The sequence below is a fragment of the Xyrauchen texanus genome, chromosome 39, assembly GCF_025860055.1.
Source record: "Xyrauchen texanus isolate HMW12.3.18 chromosome 39, RBS_HiC_50CHRs, whole genome shotgun sequence".
Classification (NCBI taxonomy): Eukaryota; Metazoa; Chordata; class Actinopteri; order Cypriniformes; family Catostomidae; genus Xyrauchen; species Xyrauchen texanus.
Window position 1 is genome coordinate 35305028 of NC_068314.1, and position 20731 is coordinate 35325758.

The window sequence follows — 20731 nt, forward strand, 5'->3', positions numbered from 1 at the left end:
GATCACACTCACACCCAGAAAAAGGGAGGAGTGTGTGTTTGTGTGTGTGTGAACAGGAACCGGAGAGTGTGGAGAGGAAGGAAGGCAGGAGACAGGAAGGAACGGGTGACTATAGGAGGTTGGGGAGGAAATGAAGGAGAATAGTGTTAATATAAGGAAAGGGAGGCTCAACTATAGCTGGCTGATAAAGACATAAGGGAACCCTTTAAATGCTTGAACTGGAATTGCTACTTGTTTTCACCCTTACCAGTTTGATGCAAGCAAATCCTTAACCGAATTAATTATGAATCAGGTCAGGGCTGCAACAAAGGTGTGCCAACAGTCCTGTTTTGGAAATGACTAACAATACTTAAATGTAGGACTTGTGCTTGTGTCTGTATTTTTTATTAATCTGGGCTTATACAAAGAGGAACTGCTTTACTGAACTAAGTCTGCCTATTTTAATTAATTTTCTGCAAAATTACAGATTGTCATGCGGCACATTATTATCTGTCTTACTTTCTTTCACCAAAATTGGGTGTAGATGCAGTTTAGTTTACATATCATTTTCATTTTAAAAACTAAAATAATTAAATCAATATTTTAATAAATCAAATTTATTAAACAAATTCACAATTCAGTTTAATATTTTAATAATTTAATTCATTTGTAATTTGTTGTTAATCATTTATATTTAATTGGCCCTTCATATATAGAGTTTCTATATAATTAACCCTATATTATATTTATATATTCTGATTTATACTATATATTCAGATTTATATTTATATATTCACACTTTTATATTTATATATTCAGATTTATATTTATATATTCAGATTTATACTATATATTCAGATTTACAACTATATATTCAGATTTATATTTATATATTCAGATTTATATTTATATATTCACACTTTTATATTTATATATTCAGATTTATATTTATATATTCAGATTTATACTATATATTCAGATTTACAACTATATATTCAGATTTATATTTATATATTCAGATTTATACTATACATTCAGATTTATATTTATATATTCAGATTTATATTTATATATTCAGATTTATACTATATTCAGATTTATACTATATATTCAGATTTATACTATATATTCAGATTTACAACTATATATTCAGATTTATACTATATATTCAGATTTATATTTATATATTTAGATTTACAACTATATATTCTGATTTATATTTAAATATTCACACTTTTATATTTATATATTCAGATTTACAACTATATATTCAGACTTAGAAGTATATATATATATATATATATATATATATATGGCCCATATATAAATGCCAATGGATAGTATTTGGTCCCTTTCCTGTGCAGAAACATAGTTTTAGACTTTCTTCAAGTTGTAAATTATAGAATTATTTATAACACACTTAATTATAACATGAATAGAGAACATTAATTATCATAATGATCGTTTACAACTTTCTTAACATGCAATAAAACACAGTTGACTACTTTATAAAAGGAAAATGCTGTGCCACAAAACACCATGTATGCTTTCCTATAATATTTTATTTAAAAAATTACTATTTACTATTTACCACATTGAATAATTTTATGTAAACTTATTTATGTAAAATAATAATAATAATAATAATAATAATAATAATAATAATTATATATATATATATAATCATTCAATGTGGTAAATAGTAAATCAGATGTTCCTCGGTGACTTTTATTTTGAAAGATGGTACTCGCCTAGCTTTTTTACACAACCCATCTTGCCGAAGACTTCACGCAGCTCCTGAAGCAGGGGAACTAATATGTCGATGGAAGATCCCTTTTTCGTGGTTAAAGGGTAAGCAAAGTGATTTTGCTCTGTTCTTTCTAAAAGTTTGTCTTCCCTCTTTGTCTACACGAGACGCAGGGTTAGTGAAGCAGCACCATCACTACCTGTAGCTCCAGTTGAATGTCATACTATAAGTGTTACAATGTAACATTTGACTAATAAACAGCACTGATCTTCACAGACCTGCATGTTACATGAAATTCATTTAGAGAATCTGGAATCTTAAATTAAGACTAAAGAGGCGAGAGAGAGTTACATTGGTGGCTTGTGTTGACTGGATTGTGGAAATATTAACACACTTTGATTTGTCTACTTTACTAAATAGATACAACACAAATTAATCAGACGTGTCTGTTGCATTGGTATATGATGTCACAATGGCCAATGCCACATGACCACAACATAACATTAACCGCTGTATGTCAATAGTGCTTTGCTAATAAGTAAGATGCAGTGGGCTGATGTGGACCCTTCTCTCTTGGCAGGGAGGTGCAGAAGGCCCTGTCCAAAGCTGAGGGGCTGTTTGAGCGCTGGGAGGAGCTACTTCAGGATGAAACACCAGTTAGCCGTGATGAGCTGGACTGGAGCAACAATGAACTTCGTAACTGTCTGAGGGCCATTGATTGGGACCTAGAGGACCTACATGAAACCATCAGTATCCTCCCAAGTGAGAGCTACAGGCAGATTAGAGGTCGACCAATAGTGGGTCTTGTCAACACCGATAACTTTGGCGTTGGTAAAGGCCGATAACCAATTAATATTCTGATAATTTTTTAATATCGGTTTATAGAATGTTAAAAAAAATATCTTTGTCGTTCCATACCGTGATTCGTACAGACAAAGAGTCTAGAAGAGGCCAAAGTAAATGAAATCCCAGATGTAGTTTATTGTTCAAATAAAATGTCAATAATAAGCAGAAAAAGTGAAGATATGTTGCATTATGTGGGACTTTTAACTATAAACAAGCCCAAAATACACAAGAGATGCTTATTTTGAAATGACAGAGACTTCGTTCTGTTACAGTTACAATTACAAAATATGCATTGAATTGAGGAAACAAATACGGATGAATAATATCAATTATAAAAGATGTAAATACAGCAAATCCCCACGTTATAGAGGCCACAATTATACTGTAGAAACTAATTCTAAGTGTAGAATCTTCCAGCAATGGGCACAGATTAATATTAGTAAATAAAAAGTGAGTATTGACGCTGACTAGTCGCGAGTTCGAATCGAGGGTGTGCTGAGAGACTTCAGCCAGGTCTCCTTAGCAACCAAGTTGGCCTGGTTTCTAAGGAGGGTAGAGTCACATGGGGTAACCTCCTTGTGGTCGCTATAATGTGGTTCTCGCAATCGTTGGGGCGCGTAGTGAGTTGTACCGCGGAGAATAGCGTGAAGCCTCCACACATGCTTGGTCTCCGCGGTAATGTCAACAAGCCACGTGATAAGATGCGCAGATTGATGGTCTCAGACGCAGGGACAACTGAGATTCGTCCTCAACCACCTGGATTGTCACTACGCGACCACGACTTGGAGCGCATTGGGAATTGGGCATTCCAAATGGGGAGAAAAGGGGGAAAAATTATTAGCGTTGGCGGTCGCATTGATTTTACAGATAACCAAAGCAACTTTCAGCACCAATTAATCGGTAAAATCTATATATCGGTCTACCTCTAAGGCTACGTCTACATTAATCCGGATACATTTGAAAATGGCGCTTTCGTTTTTCAAAACGCTCTCCGTCCACACTAACGTTTTCACGCATGCGGAAAATCCCCGCTGCATGTGCGGTCTGAAACGCAATTGTCCTCGTGTTCCGTCACCCGACACCAGTTCCGAGTAAACTTCCCTTCGCCTTTGAAGGAACACAATGTGATGATTGTACAAAGTGCCATTTATTTTTTAACAACGCTATCAAAGTGAGTATCAGGCACAACAGCGGCGCTATAACACAGGCCGCCATCTTGATTGTTTTGGTTGGATAGATCACATGACTAAATATGTGCCATCTTTTTCCAAAGCATCCGTTTTCACAGTCCACACTACGACGCGAAAACAGCGTTTTCAAATGTATCCACTTTGGAGAGCGTTTTCAAAGTCTCAGTGTGGACTAGGCCTAAGGCAGGTGCTTTCTCCTCTGCTGTCCTGTCAGTCACTGATTTCACAGGCAGTGTTTTTGGATTAGGGTACCTTTTATTTCTTCTTTTTTGGGGGGATTTTCTCCCCTTTTCTCCCTAATTTGGAATGCCCAGTTTCCAATGTGCTCTAAGTCCTTGTGGTGGCGTAGTGTCTCGCCTCAATCCGGGTGGTGGAGGACGAATCTCAGTTGCCTCCGCGTCTGAGACAGTCAATCCACGCATCTTATCACATGGCTTGTTGAACACGTTACCACGGAGACCAAGCGTGTGTGGAGGCTTCACGCTATTCTCCACGGCATCCAAGCACAACTCACCACGCGTCCCACCGAGAGCGAGAACCACATTATAGCGACCACAAGGAGGTTAACCCATGTGACTCTACCCACCCTAGCAACCGGGCCAATTTGGTTGCTTAGGAAGCCTGACTGGAGTCACTCAGCACGCCCTGGATTCGAACTCACGACTCCAGGGGTGGTAGTCAGCGTCTTTACTCACTGAGATACCCAGACCCCTGGATGAAGATTCACACAGTCGTTTATTTTGCTAATTGCTAAACTTAAACTTCTCACAAACAGGAAGACATTAATAGTATTTTCTTTTTATATTATATGCGCTCACACGAGAGGAAGACTCTAGTCAGCTGAGAAAAAGCTGCTTCATTTTACATATAGTGATGGGTGCACATTAATGAGTACCACCTGGTTGAGATCACATGACCAGTTGAATATTAATCGCATGATACATTCAGATGTGCATTGATACCATTTTACCTCCATATGCTGTTTGAGAGGACGGCATTTGTCAGGTGTTGCACATGTTGTTAAAATGTTTAAAAAAGGACATAAACAATATGGGCAGAAGAAGACAGTTGAAGGGCAATTTCTGGTAGATGACATCTCAGTACTGTACATATGCAGAACTCTTTACAGCCCTTGACAGGATCAGGTATTGTGGAGGCAAACCCTGGAAAGTTCCGTTTAGGAGAGAATGAACTACAAGAGAGGCGAGATTTTGTGGAGCGCACGCGGAAATCTGTGCAGGTGTCAATCTTTGTCCTATTCGTCATTAGTTCCTGATTTTATATCGCTATCATATGTTCACTTCATATACACCGATCAGCCACAACATTAAAACCACCTGCCTAATACTGTGTAGGTCCCCTCGTGGGTTGGCGCTGATTTGGTGGCACGAGGGGGACCTACACAATATTAGGCAGGTGGTTTTAATGTTGTGGCTGATCGGTGTATTTGTGCATATACACATTTATAAATGTGTTTGTATTCATAGCTGATGAAAGAGCATCTGGCCAGTCGCTCAGCTGTGGCTCAAGCAGAGAAGAAAAACAAACAGGTGAGCAACTTAATTCACTGTTGAACTGAATTGACTCTGAATGGATTCATATATGCCCGTGTGCTTATCGGTCCGACAGGCTTTGCTGGGAGCCACAGCAAAGGATCGGTACGCCGGCCTGGAACCTCATCTGGTGTCCGCGAACTCCAAATATATTCAGGAGCAACAGGAACAGCAGCAGGTATAGAGACAATGGTCAAAACATATCATTTATTTTAATAACAATCAGTGTTGAAAGAATGACACTTTTTTTTCAAGTTGCGTTTTGAAGGCGTCAACTTTGTGTCCGAGTCCACTGTGATTGATGGATTGAAATATGGATGTTTTTTTAAATAAATCAGTGGTTAATGGTGCTCTAAAACACGGGAAACGTATGATTATCATGACTTTTATCAGCATTATCATGTGGACAGAACAACATTCCTAAAATAGTCTGACCATGTTTTATGGTACGCTGCCCTACTTATGAATCTACAGCGCGAAACACAGTACGACCAGTGCAGTCCGATTCCCGAAGGAATGACTCTCATGAGCTTACTCTTCTTCGTGAATCAAAAACACAGTACTTGATGCATTTAATGTATTACTCTTACAGCTGCTCAAGTAGTGACATTCGTCATTCCCAACTCGAAATAAAATAACAACTGTTACTACTGTGTTATTTAACGTTGTTTTTAAGTATGTGAGACTTTAGCGGCGTTCACACCGTGGGCGACGTTGTCACTTGGTGTCGCTAGACTTTGCGATCTGTGTCACTGGTGACGGGTGGGGCCAGGAGGGTGGAACGGGGTGGCAGCTGCCACCCTAAAAATGAGCTTTGCCACCCACTTGCCATCCCAATTTGGACCCCACTCATGTCCTGGAGATGCGCAATGGCTTAACATGTCTGTGTTGCGCATGGTCCATAATAACGTTCCTCCCTCAGCGCGGATTTGTGTACATGTTTACAGACAAATGATGCAGAACAGTGAAATCGCTTTAACTTCTCCGTCTTGCCTACACTCGGCTCCAGTATAAGAGTCACTGCCTGGAGACGAATGACATGAGCTCCTCTGTCTTCACTCTCAATGCCGCTTGCGGATGTTGCTTGTCATTTGCATAAAGTTGACGTTTTCTCAACTCGACTTGTCTCTCTCCACGACAGCTCGTGTTGCCGGAAGTCGCTTTGCGCTCATTCAAAATGAATGGGATCGTGACGCTTCGTCGCACGCTGCCGGTGTGAACGGGGCTTTAGGCAGTGCAGTTACTGATTGGTTGTTCATATGACAATGTGTAGTTAAGATATACATGACTTTTGGTGTAATCGGCAGCTTTATTTAATATATAGCTAGGATCAATTATTGGATTGCATTTATGCCTCTGAAAAGTGTGTAAACACTCCTTTAACAAGAGCTGCATTGCATTTTCTTTTCTCATTTGTTTAGATCTGCTCTGTCGAAATCTGAAATGATCTCATCATTTGGCAACAGGCTGCTGAGGGCCGTAAAAGCAACAAGAATTGCATTTCTTATTTTCAAATGATACTTCTTCAGAAGTACTAAAAAAATCTGGAATTTGTTTAAATTGCATGCAGTTCCCATCCCTGCCTTAGACAAAGCATCATAAAGAGGATGTGCTGTTCATTAACATCAATGAGTAATAAATCCTCCTTTCTAATTTGTCTCCGTCTGCAGCTGATCGTGCAGGACCAGGACGAGCAGTTGGAGCTGGTGTCAGGCAGCATCCGTGTCCTAAAGGACATGTCCAGCAGGATAGGAGACGAGCTGGACGAGCAGGCAGTGTAAGAAAAGAACACATGCACGAGTGTGATCTGCATTAACAGGACTGAGCCTATAGGTTGCAAGATGTTTTATTAATTCATCCTAAAAGTGTTTGTGTGCATTTTTTCTCCACAGCATGCTCGGTGAGTTTAGCGAGGAGATGGACCAGACCGGTTCTAGAATGGACTCGGTGTTGAAGAAAATGGAGAAGGTTTCACACATGACCAGCAGTAAGTGCGTGTGCTTGTACTGGGTGTTCTTCATAACTTTACTAATATTATTATTATGTGTTTAAATCATTCCGAGCCAATTAATAAAGTGAGGAAAGGTGAGAGCTTAAGTGTGTCATTTCTGTGCCAATAGTGTCACTATATTTGCTGTTTACCAACAGGTTTCCTGTCTGCCATTGGTCATGCTTTGATAGTATCACAGTGTTTACACTTTTCTGGAGAAATAAACATGCAAACGCTGACTTATATGTTATGTAGTAAATACTATGATAAGCCAGAGCATACATATATTGTTAATACTAAAATACATGTACGTACTCCGTTAGGCAAGATTGTAATAACATGAATTACAAAATTACATTGGAATTAGAGATGCATTACATTGTAATATTCCGGGTTCAATACAAATTAAGCTCATTTGAGAGCACCTGTGGCATAATGTTGATTACCACAAAAAATGATTTCGACTCGTCCCTCCTTTTCTTTAAAAAAAAAGGAAAAATCGAGGATACAGTGTGGCACTTACAATGGAAGTCAATTGGGACTATTTTTGGAGGTTTTGAAGGCAGAAATGTGAAGCTCTCGGCTCCCATTGGAATGAACACTCACTTCACTTCGCTCACCACACGGCAGTGGACACCCAGCATAATGTTCCTGCAAAAGCACGCTTCGTTTTCATGCACAGGTGTGTGTTTAAGTTATAAGAGGCATACATGTCATTCAATTTGCCTCGCCAGCAACTCCGAGTCGCCTGACAGTCATCACATTTTCAATGCAGGAAAAACCTTGAAAACATCACCCGCCTATGTGGCTTGTAAGAGTGACCCATCACTGACAATTTTTACCTGCATTTGGCAAGTTGCCGGGTGTTTATTTCAAACCCTGAGACCGTCAATCTGCGCATCTTATCACTTGACTCGTTGTGCATGACACAGCGGAGACTCGCAGCATGTGGAGCCTTCATGCTACTCTCCACGATCCACGCACAACTCACCACACGCCCCATTGAGAGCGAGAACCACTAATCATCACCACCACGAGGAGGTTACCCCATGTGACTCTACCCTCCCTAGCAACTGGGCCAATTTGGTTGCTTAGGAGACCTGTCTGGAGTCACTCAGCACGCCATGGATTCAAACTCACAACTCCAGGGGTGATAGTCAGCGTCAATACTCGCTGAGCTACCCAGGCCCCCAATAAATGTATTCTTAATATTAAATATATCCCCCAATTTTGAATGATCCTCAATCACTCCTCCACCCTCTCAGGCAGACGACAGCCGCCCTGGGCGGACTGGAGTCAGACCCACGACCCCGAAAGAACGCCCCTCCACGTTCACGGCGACTCCTGGGGACACTCCTCCGCCCCTGGCAGTGGCTCCATCGCTCCAGGCGGTCAGGGAGTCCAGTCCCCACTCGCCTCGCGGACGGCGGCCGTTCCCCGCGTCCGGGCTACTCCCTCCCCCGGCGGAAGGCAGCAGCACTCCGCCGGGTGGACAGCAATGCCGAGGACTCTGCGACGGGCATCCCTCCTCCTTCCCGGATTTCGGCTCCAGTGTAAAGCAGTTCAATGGAAAGGAGGAGGCGAGAACCAGCTTGGCGATGTAAATAATATTTTATTGAGAAACTTAAGACAAACACACACATGACGGACATGTCCGTAAACTCTCTCTCTCTCTCCTCGCACCACCGTCTGCCTTCGGCCTTTATCCCTCTCGGAGCAGATGGTATGTTTTTCAAAGTAAAGATTTTAAGGTTTTAGGGCTGCTCAAAGCAAAACTGTGTACACAAGCAGGGAATGATCCCGTCCCCATTCGGCTTCATCTCTTTCATTCTATAAAGAGTGTCAGCAAGATCCATCAAGTTGAGAAATGAGGGCGTAATCAAGTTTCGTGCCTGTTAGCTCTTTTCTGTAATGAATGCGAGTGTGAGGTTTTGGCTTCATGCATTTGTTTGTATTGTGCAGGTCGGAGACAGTGGTGTGCTATCGGAGTTCTTGTAATCATACTGATTGTGGTGCTCATCCTGTTCTTTGCCATTTAAATCCGACTTCTCTCTGGTTTGGCCTTTCATCATCCCCAAAGCCTCCCCGGTTTTATTGAGGAAGACAGCAGGGGTTCTTCCACATCAGCTTCCATTTTCTTTGTGAGAAAAAGATCAGTTATTTTTATAGTCGTTCCTCGTCTTTGTGTCATCATCTAAGCCAAACATCCATTTCTCTCTCTTTATCAATTACGGCTTCTGGATTGAGCTCATTGTCCTCTGCAAAGTCGATTTTAGAGCGCCACTGAGGCTGAAATTGAACTTTTTATCGGGGAAATATACCCTTTTTTATTTGGTTGTGGTGTTGAGAAATTTGACATGGCCTTATTATGTGTATATATATATATTTTTGGGATTTTAATGACAGTACGGTAAAAGTAAAATATGTATACCCTTGTAGGAACCTATTAAGACCATAAATACTTGCAGTAGTGGTTAGTGTGAAAGTAATGTCATCTAAACGGTTTCTTTGTGCGAGGAAGGAGAATCAACTATGAGAAGCACAACGTGTAAATCGGGGTATTATTTAATGCATTACTTTTGAGATTACTGTAAATTGACTAAAGTTTCATGTTGCAATGGAGAGTATGGAGTAATTAGTCTTAACACTTTGGTTAATTTAACAGTGTGGCCTAAACCTTCATTGCAAGTGCATACTTCATACCCATATTACCCCAGAATATTATGAATGTGTATGATATTAAAATGAAAGCCGCCTAGTGCATAATGTATGTTCTGAAATGCAGCTCTATGAACTGACTATCCCTGACAGAGCTGATACGACCCCACAATTATGATCATATATTACCTCATTTTGTTGTTTTCTCGTCTTGTTGCAAGTGCTCAGATCCTATAATGTTCCTCCCGTCTGTGGGCGTCCTGATGTGCGTTTTGTACTTGTATAATGTGCCAATGAGTTGTTTCCAGGGAGTCGGGACACCATGTGTCTATCAGTGAATGTATTATTTTTATGAAGCCCGTATTAAATCCTACGTTAACATAATTTGGGACAGATTTTAGTAATGTTTTGTCTATTTTAAGCTTGCTCTATAACTTATAAGTATAATAAACCTTAATTATCTGAACATTAGGTCTTCAAACACTCCAAGCATAAGATTGAATCCTCTTCTGTAAGCCTTAATGACTGTCAATTAAAAGTGCACAAAAAAAAAGTGTTATAATCTAATTTGAATTTGCAAAGCAACAATTGTGATGTCATGTCAGTGCTGCCTATGTATACATGATTGCATTTCAAAAATCTAATGCCCATGTCATTTGTTTTTGTAAGCATTTTCCTAAGATTGTATTATATAAGATGCCTTTATTTTGGCATCATGTGGAATCCACATGGGTTCCTGAATAAAGTTTATGCCTTTGACTCGGTTGTCATTTTTTAACATTTGTGACAGTTTTATTAAATTTTTCAGTTCATGCACAAAAAAAGATTTACACGTTCAAACTCATAAAATTCAATCAAATTGAAATGTGTAATATTAAACGAAAATTACATGAATAAAATTTTTATTTTTATGTCATTTAAGATGACTCAATTCAGTTTTATCGAATTTAGTAATGAAAATTAAGTGAATAAAATGTATTTTATTTTGTATGTCATTTAAGATGACTCAATTCAGTTTTGTGGAATTTTTATTAAATAAAAAATACATTTTTTTGTGTGTTTTCAAAGGACATCAAAGTGACATTAAAGGTGCTGTTTGCAATGTGAGTTGCATTTACATCATCAGACCTCGAAAGTTATTTGTTTCTATGGCAACCATTATAACGGCAAAACAGCTTTGTTGATAACAGCAAAATGTTTATCACAACATTAAAGTTGGACCGGAGCTTTACAAGTTTACAACTTGTAATTAAAGGAATATTCCGGGTTCAATACAAGTTCAGCTCTACCGACAGCATGAGTGGCGTAATCTTGATTACTACACAAACATTTATTTTGACTCGTACCTCCTTTGCTTTGAAAAAAAGCACAAATCGCTAAACGCTAAAATACTCTTAAAAGTATAGCTGCAAGACGTAAACAATATGTGAGTTTACATGATTTTAGTGTGATAAAATCACTTACTAACCGCATCGGTGTAGTTAAGAAAAATTTGGTTAAAAAAAAAAAACATGTCGGCGAAAACTTGGCCCATCCATTTTTATCGAGGCCCACCCAAAAGTAATTCCTGTCTACGTCCTTGCTTACAGCACCTCTAAATGTGTGAATTGCACATTAGGAAGCTTTGTTACAAACCATCTTTATTAAGATATTTGTATGATTTAAGATGTTTTATGGTTTTACAGTAGTTAATGTGCAATTGTCTTTATTGTTGGGTCACAATAAAGGAATTCAAAAGTTATTGGCACTTAGAACACAGATGAAACACTTGCATGTACTTAGGGTGCAATGAAGGGTTCGGACATCATTAGAGGCAACTGCATTTATTTCCAAAAAAGCTGTTTCTAGGGTATAACATCTCATGCTGTGAGTGCACAACTTACAATCAAACTTCATTACTGTTACTGTGTATAATGTACAGTATGTAAATTCATATATCTATAGTGGAAAAAGAAAATCCCTGCGACCACAACAGAGACGTGCTCTCCTTTGCCACAGTGATGGAACGCCCCAGTCCCTGGTGAGGTATGAATTCCACATTCCAATTTAGAATGTCCATTTCCTGTTTGTTCAAACAGCACCATCAGCTCAACAGGTCTCCTACGGCATACATGTGCTGTAAGAGGGCACGGGGTCAGGCGGAGGTATGGCTGAAGTCTAGGGAGGTAGATCCACACAACTGCATGTGTGTGTATGTGTATACGGCGTGCATTTGTCTCTGGTGGGCAGGGATGCACAAAGAGTAATATATAATGTTTGATATCTGTAAGAAGTCTTTGAGGTTGCCGGCAGTGCAGAGGCGCACAAACGAGGATCCAGGAAACATACATAGATCGGCAGGTCGCGGCACAGGGAGGTTTAAATTGGAGAAAGGTAGAGACAGTAGAGACAGGTCTTGGTGGATGATTAACAGGTTGATAGACACTTATAAAAAATACTAAAATGTCCTGTTTGCAAAAAAAAAAAGAAAAAGAGGTATGAGGAATATCTCTTAAAATTTAAAGGTGATTTGTGAATTTTTTTTCTGCCAAACCAAACTGTTAAAATAACCAGTTTTCAAACAGGCTTCCCCAAAACACTCCCCCATCTACAATTGGCTGGCCAAACAGATAGCCCCGCCCAAATCTCACAGCACTGGCTGAGCCAATTTCACTAAGTTTAGGCTGCTCAAACAAACACAGCAATGTTTGGCTAGCGCCACAGAGCTACAGAACTTCCTTTGAGGACATTTTTTTATTTATTACTTGTCTTTCTATATATATATATAAAAAATGACACACTTCACCTTTAAGAAACATATTTGGCTGTGTGTGGTTTAGGGTGAACGTATCACCATAATACTCAACATTATAGTAGTTTCAAATAAAAAGTACCCCCTCAAACTCCCCGGTCCCAATCAAACAATCATTGAATGAGAGAGTGGGAGCGTAAGGTGCCAAAGTCACGGTTCACAGACATTTAAACTATAAAGGTGCTTTCAATATCAGTTACGAAGGAAAGAAGGAAAGGAGAAGAAAAGGTCAGCACTTGGGACAGGCAACAGATATCCAGAAAACAATCGAGACATGTAAGAAGAGAAACAGAACCATATTGCATTTTCGTTAATTAAATATTTTGGCTAATTTGATACGGACATCGTCCATCAATAAGAGAGTAGTAGGCTGCTCTCAGCTCCGTTTACACACGTTTGACCATGTGTAAATGCATTCAACTGAGTTCTGCAGATATTCACACAAAAATGCTGCAGAAACGTTGGATTACAGAAGTTGCAGATCCCATTTGGGCCCAATAATCGGCAGGGCTCCACATAGAACATCTCGAACACCTGTTCATTCAATAAGTCAATCATGAGTAAAGGGATCTTAATTATCAAGTAGAGATCTAAAACTATTAGCAAAGTGTCAAACTCTGGGACAAGCATGATCTTGGATGCTAATATCTGCTTGCAAATCCCCATAATGACCGGCTGTTAATAAAGTGTTGTATTAAATATTGATTGATTTGATTGTTGCATTTGGCAACCATTAGAAGAAACCATTTATTCTAGTTTTAAATCCAATTAAGTGGCATATATATATGTATAGGAGGTGCCTGCCCACATGCAGTTTAAGCCCCTCCCATTCAAAGGTCTCTTGTCTGCAGCTATACATACATACTTTTACAGACAGCATTTGTGAAGTGTCACACCAGATGCGAGCATACAGCTTGCAGTGCATAAAGACCCCCCCCCCCACACTTTCTTTCTTTATTTTTCCTTTATTTCCTGCCCACGTCTACAACTTTAAAATATATTTAGCCCTTTTGACATTTCACTATAGCCCAGCAAATAGCTCGTTTAAAACGGTCTCCGTCTCTTCCCAGCACTTCATTCATGTACAATGCAAAAACATGGCGGTTCTCTTTCTCCAAGGTACTGTACACGTGTTTTTCCTTCACAAAAACACTCTAAAAATCTGTTAAATTAGTTGCATTTCTCAATGGCCAAGCACTACTCTAAAGTAGAAAAGCTAAATAAATCCATAGCTAATATTAAGAGTTAACTACATAGACTCCTCAGTTATTTTGTCCATTTTTGCTTCTGTCTTAATTCAAAGCACAATCTCCAGGTTCTGCTTGACATGCATGGTTCTCTAGACAAACATTACCTAAGGTCAGTGGCGGATTTAGGCTAACATCACCCCCCGGTCAATGACTTTGGGGGCGTGTTGAAGCGGGTGAAGCGCCCAGGGTGCAAAACAACTAGAACCGCTACTAACCAGGATAGCTTAACTCTTGATGCGGTCTCTGAATTAAAGGATCTTGAATGAGAGACCGTGAACCCCTATCTGGAATAATTTAATTTCAGTTCAAGTTCAGATGATGAGTACACATTCTGTACCCAATTCAATCTCGCTAATGCACCACTGAGTGGAACATGTTAAGAGAAGTGAGATGAATTTAATGAGTTCACAGATCACAGATCCAGCCCTCATGAACATGCATGCTGGCTGCGTCCAAACATCCAGCAGAATCACCCTGGTCTCTCACTGTTTCCTGGCTAGAAAACGAAGTCTTATCAAGCTGAACATCGGAGGATCCAACTCCATATATGTACATTCCAATGGGGATGAAGAAATGTTCACTGTTATCTTTTTCTGTCTCGCTCTAGTTATAAAAGGTGCTTAAAAACAGACCAATACCATCAGCTCGGTGTGGAACCATCTAACACAAAGCCAGATTCATGCAGTAACCATCAATCCATTGTACACACACACACACACACACACACACACACACACGACTATGTTTGCATTCACATATAGCTCTATTCACTTTCACATAATTAACAACCAATCCCGAATTGGTCTTAAAGTCAACATGAAATGGCATACGCAAGACATATTTATTTCTGCAATGTGACATATTTCAGAGTGAAATGGAATATTCAATGAGAAACTAATTGAATTGGGTATGGGACAAATTGATTAGATCAGGAAAATCGGCGTTCCATTCCAGAATGGAGCTTGAATGCGAGGTTGCAGTCGATTGGATACATATTTATTTAAACCTCTACTTGCTGGGAAGATGGTGACCAGAATATGGAAAATGAAGGTCAACTTCACCCTCGATAGCATCTTGATGTCCAATTGAAATGCTTAATCAAATAGTTATTGGCCGTTAAATTAAATGATTGCCCTACTGGCAATTTTTTAGAAAGGCTGCATTACTACAACAGTAGTCTAAAACAATGCATAACTTGCCATTTGGCTGTTGGTTAACATTAAGAGCGATTACATGCACAGTGTTACACCAATCATGCTTAATAAGCCGTCAACGTATGCAGTCATATAAACGCCATAAACAGTGTTATCATAAACCGTTTGACACCGGTAGATTTTTGCCCATTACTCCTATATCGCGTTACATGTAAAAATCTTTACCAGTGTTCTTACTGGCGTATCCAGTGTATACAAGTGTTGTGGGCATGCTTATTTTTTTTTTATGTCAAAAAATGTGAATTATCCGATGATATAAAGTCTGACTGTTTTTGGAATAAGCAGATTTTTGGTAGATTTCATTAGGGTTGGGAACCAGGTTCTTGCACAGAATCAGTTCCATTTAAATAAACTAAAGATCACAGCCATGACTTTCATTAACATTCCCAAACGGGCTATTTTCCGATGACGCAGATGGAACAACAAACTAAAATAATCGGTCAGCGTTTCCTGCAGCACAATTAAGCGCTGTGCTGCCCTGCAACTGAATCAATAGCTTGAATCACACATTGTGTCTGTTGTAGTCCGATTCCCAAACAAATGACTCTTTTGCTTCAGTTCTTTTTAGTGAATCAAAACATACAGCGTGACCAGTGTAGTCTGATTCATGAACAAATTATTATTTTCGAGCCGGTTCTTTTTTTTTAATCAAAACACAGTGTGACCAATGCAGTCTGATTACCAAACAGTTGACTCTTTTGAGCTGTATCTTTTTAGTGAATCAAAACATAAAGCATGAACAGTCTAGTCCAATTCCCAAACAAATGACTCTTACGAGCCATTTTTTTTGTGTGAATCAAAACATACAGTGTGACATGTGTAGTCTGATTCCTGAACAAATGACTCTTTAGAGCTGGCTCTTTTTAGTGAATCAAAACATATAGCGTGTCCAGTGTAGTCCGATTCCTAAACAAATGACTCTTTAGAGCCGGCTCTTTTTAGTGCATCAAAACATATAGCGTGTCCAGTGTAGTCCGATTCCCAAACAAATTACTCTTTAGAGCTGGCTCTTTTTAGTGAATCAAAACATACAGCATGACCAGTGTAGTCTGATTCCCAAACAAATGACTCTTTTGAGCCGGCTCTTTTTTAGAGAACAAAACATACAGCGTGACCAGCGTAGTCCGATTCCCAAACAGTTGACTCGTTTGAGCCGGCCCTTTTTAGTGAATCAAAACATACAGCATGACATGTGTAGTCCGATTCCCAAAAAAATGACTCTTACGAGCCAGTTCTTTTTAGTGAATCTAAACATACAGCATGACATGTGTAGTCTGATTTCTGAACAAATGACTCTTATGAGCAGATTCCTTTTAGTGAATCCAAACACAATGTGTCCAATTTAGTGATTCCCAAACAATTGAATCTTTTGAGCTTGATCTTTTTAGTGAATCAAAACGTACAGCATGACCAGTGTAGTCCGATTCCCAAACAAGTGACTCTTTTGAGCTGGCTCTTTTTAGTGAATCAAAACATACAGAGTGACCAGTGTAATCTGATTCCCAAACAGTTGACTCTTTTGAGCTGGATCTTTTTAGTGGAGTGGTTAGTGAATTAGACTGAGTGCAATAATGACTTTCATCATGTCCAACTTGAAATTAAATCTAAAATGATCTCAAATGATTCATTGACAAATGAAATGTGACACGATTTCATTAAAGAATCAGAACTAAAGGAACCGAAATCGTTAAGAGGAATCAGAATTGTAACTGTTAAATTCTTTATGATTCGCATCACTTGTTATCAGCGCATTTCTGTGCATGTAAATGTAAATGCGCTCATCCAATAGCCTGTGCGGTCTAAGTGACGTCAGCCAAAAAGGAAAGTCATTTCAGAGGCAAAGCAAGCGATTAAATTCTGATGCAAGATTACAAAGACATTTTTTGGAACAACATGCACTGATGAACTGTGCACATAAGGCCAGTAACGCATATTAAGATTCCATTGAAACTGAAGCGGCCAAATAAGAATAGGATTTCAAAGATATTTGATGGTTTGTTTAGTCAAGGCGTTACTGTTTGATGCCTCCATTTGGGCAATGGCTCACTGCGCCAGCTGCATGTGTGTCTCCTCACAAATGAAATCCCTCCCCTATCTGTTTGCGTCTGCACTGCATGTCTCACTATGAGTCAGACACACATACCAATTACACAGTCACACACCAACAACACCCACGCACATACTCAGACATGCATTTGGCAAACAAAAACCAGACATATACACGCACAAACACACACATACTGTATATAAGCATACCTGACACACAAGCACTGTCTCCCACAGATATGCACGTTTAAATAATCAAATGCACACATAAAGAGCATGCCTTTGGCACGCACTTTCTCATTCCTCTTTGCATGAACACACACACACATTAGCACGCATGTCTCCAAAAATGGAAACGAAAAAGGCTCAAACTAAAAAAACAGTAGCGGAGCACACAAGTATGCATGCATACTCAGACACATCCAAGCGTTCACTTTCTCTTCAGTAAGAAACTTCCAATCTTTAAGGCAGTGTTGAACACTTTGAGCATTTCTCACCCTATCTTACTGTGATTATGACTCGCTGCAGTCTCTAAGGATCGCACCATGTGGCTGAAATGTATCGGTAGTGTCTTACAAAAAATGCCCCTTCACTTTACCCGGCCTGCAACCAACTAGCAAGTAGTAAATCATGGTTCATAGATATGACGTCACTAATGCTGACTTGGATAAAGTGCAACGGAACAGCACTTGAGGTTGGGACTTCCAACTTGGAAACTCGTGTGGAAACCTACAACTTTTGCTGCGATGCAGGTACGGGACGTCACGCAAACATGTCGGCACCCAAGGAGATTTACCGGGTTATTGATAAACATTCACTGTTATGAATTAATATACATCAATGAGTCAAAGTTCCAACATTACATGATAATAAAACTTGCCAACTTTGCGGAAACACTACATTATTAGGATTGGTCACCAATCTAAATCAGTCTATCTTCGTCTTAAATCTGTGATGGGCAAACGAGCCTCGATTTAGGATCTTTTTTTAATTGCATCATGCATGAAATCACACATTTACTGCTACTCGCTCAGCCCGCAAAGTATGACATTGCAGCCACTGGAGTTATTGGCAAATATCTAAGCATTTATGCCCAATTCCCAATGTGCTCTAATGGTGCGTTCACATACAACGCGAATCGAGCGTTTCGCGCGGCATGATTACATACAAAGTCAATGTAAAGACGTAAATAGACGTGAATTTGCGGCGGGCGGCGCAAATGAAGCGAATGGCGTGAATCTTTCAACTCGAGCGAAAAATCTGCATGGCTTGTTTTCACGAAAGCCTATCAGCATTGAGATTGTCCGAATGTTATTGACGTACTGACGTATTAGCAGAAGAAATCTGGATCAATATCATGCACCCAAACACGATGGCGTTTGGTTTTCCGACGTATCTGGGACTTTGGAATCTAAGATCAGCAGTCGTTGTGATATCGGCCATTGTTGATGGCGGAAAGAGAAGTTGTCGTAGAAGTCCTCTTGTCTCGCATGAGCTTCGCATTGTATATGAACACCTCCAGCGGTCAAACTCGCGTGAGCAAAGCGAGGCGAAATTTGTATTCGCGTTGTATGTGAACGCACCATAAAAGGTGGCATAGTGACTAGCCTCAATCTGGGTGGCGGGGGACGAATCTCAGTTGTCTCCGCGTCTGAGACCATCAATCAGTGCATCTTATCACGTGGCTTGTTGAGTACGTTACCGCGGAGACGTAGTGAGTGTGGAGGCTTCACGCTATTCTCCGCGGAATCCACACACAACTCACCACGTGCCCCACTGAGAGCGAGAACCACATTATAGCGACCAAGAGGTTACCCCATGTGACTCTACCTACCCTAGCAACCGGGCCAATTTGGTTGCTTAGGAAGCCTGGCTGGAGTCACTCAGCACGCCCTGGATTTGAACTCGCGACTCCAGTGTGTTAATCAGCGTCTTTACTTGCTGAGCTACCCATGCCCCCTAGCAATCGCGAATTTAAACTTAAATATTCCGGGTTCAATACAAGTTAAGCTCAATCGACAGCATTTGTGGCATAATGTTGACTACCACAAAAAAATAATTACGACTTGTCTGTCCTTTTCTTTAAAAAAAGGAAAAATGGAGGTTCCAGTGAGACACTTACAATGGTAGTCAATGGGTCAATTTTTGGAGGGTTAAAAAGGCAGAAATGTGACGCTTATAATTGAATTAAATTCTACTGGTAAAACTTATTTGAGCTGTAAATTTGTTAAAGCAGCTGATTTTACTAACGTTTGAGGGTTTTGGGGTTTACAGCGTTATGTCATCGTGGCCACTAAGTTGTAAAATTGTCTATACCTTTATACAGAAAAAGTTAGCAAGCTATTTTCCATCCATCCATCCATCTTCAACCGCTTATCCGAAGTCGGGTCGTGGGGGCAGCTGCTCCAGCAGGGGGCCCCAAACTTCCCTATCCCGAGCCACATTAACCAGCTCTGACTGGGGGACCCCGAGGCGTTCCCAGGCCAGTGTGGAGATGTAATCTCTCCACCTAGTCCTGGGTCTTCCCCGAGGCCTCCACCCAGCTGGACGTGCCTGAAACACCTCCCTAGGGAGGCACACCGGGGGCATCCTTACCAGATGCCCAAACCACCTCAACTAGCTCCTTTCGACGCAAAGGAGCAGCGGCTCTACTCCGAGCTCCTCATGGATGACTGAGCTCCTCACCCTATCTCTAAGGGAGAAGCCCGCCACCCTTCTGAGGAAGCCCATTTCGGCCGCTTGTACTCGTGACCTAGTTCTTTCGGTCATGACCCAGCCTTCATGACCATAGCTGAGGGTAGGAATGAAAATTAACCGGTAGATCGAGAGCTTTGCCTTCCGGCTCAGCTCTCTTTTCGTGACAACGGTGCGATAGAGCGAGTGCAATACCGCCCCCGCTGCCCCGATTCTCCGGCCAACCTCCCGCTCCATTGTCCCTTCACTCGTGAACAAGACCCCAAGGTACTTGAACTCCTTCACTTGGGGCAATACCTCCTTCCCAAGCTATTTTATCTCACTAAAATCACGTTAACACACATATTGTTTACGTCTTGTGTCTATACTTTTAAAACGGTGAGTATTTTAACGTTTATGGATTGGCCCCAATGATTCCCATTGTAAGTGCCTCACTGTAACCCAGATTTTTGTCTTTTAAAACGAAAAGGAGGGACGAGACGAAATGATTATTATTGTTATACGTGCTGCTGCATTCTGGATCATTTGCAGAGGTCTGATTGCACACGCAGGGAGTTCTGCAATGAGAGCGTTACAGTAGTCCAGTCTAGTTATGACAAGTGACTGAACAAGCAGTTGTGTGCCATGTTCAGAGAGGAAGGAAGGGTCTTATCTTCCTGATATTGTAGAATCTACATGATCTTGCGGTCTTTGAGATGTGGCCTGTGAAATTTAGCTTGTTAACGATGGTTACCCCTAGATTTCTGACCGTTTTGGAAGGCGTTACTGTAGTT

The 20731-nt window shown here is 40.3% G+C and overlaps 1 protein-coding gene across 1 annotated transcript; it reads left to right on the top strand.

Moving 5' to 3' along the window:
* The first annotated feature begins 1745 nt into the window (after positions 1 to 1745).
* Positions 1746 to 10715, top strand: LOC127632980 (syntaxin-6-like). Its single transcript, XM_052111836.1, has 8 exons — positions 1746 to 1830; positions 2307 to 2476; positions 4908 to 5002; positions 5250 to 5312; positions 5392 to 5493; positions 6986 to 7092; positions 7208 to 7302; positions 9268 to 10715. Exons 1-8 carry the CDS (start codon positions 1796 to 1798, stop codon positions 9342 to 9344), a joined length of 744 nt encoding a protein of 247 aa, XP_051967796.1. The 5' UTR covers positions 1746 to 1795; the 3' UTR covers positions 9345 to 10715.
* The last annotated feature ends 10016 nt before the right edge of the window (positions 10716 to 20731 follow it).

Coding starts and splice junctions, on each gene's coding strand:
- LOC127632980 (XM_052111836.1), top strand. CDS start 1,796: ATGTCGATGGAAGATCCCTTTTTCGTGGTTAAAGG. Junction 1,831..2,306: donor CCCTTTTTCGTGGTTAAAGG/GTAAGCAAAGTG, acceptor CTCTCTTGGCAG/GGAGGTGCAGAAGGCCCTGT. Junction 5,313..5,391: donor CAGAGAAGAAAAACAAACAG/GTGAGCAACTTA, acceptor TCGGTCCGACAG/GCTTTGCTGGGAGCCACAGC.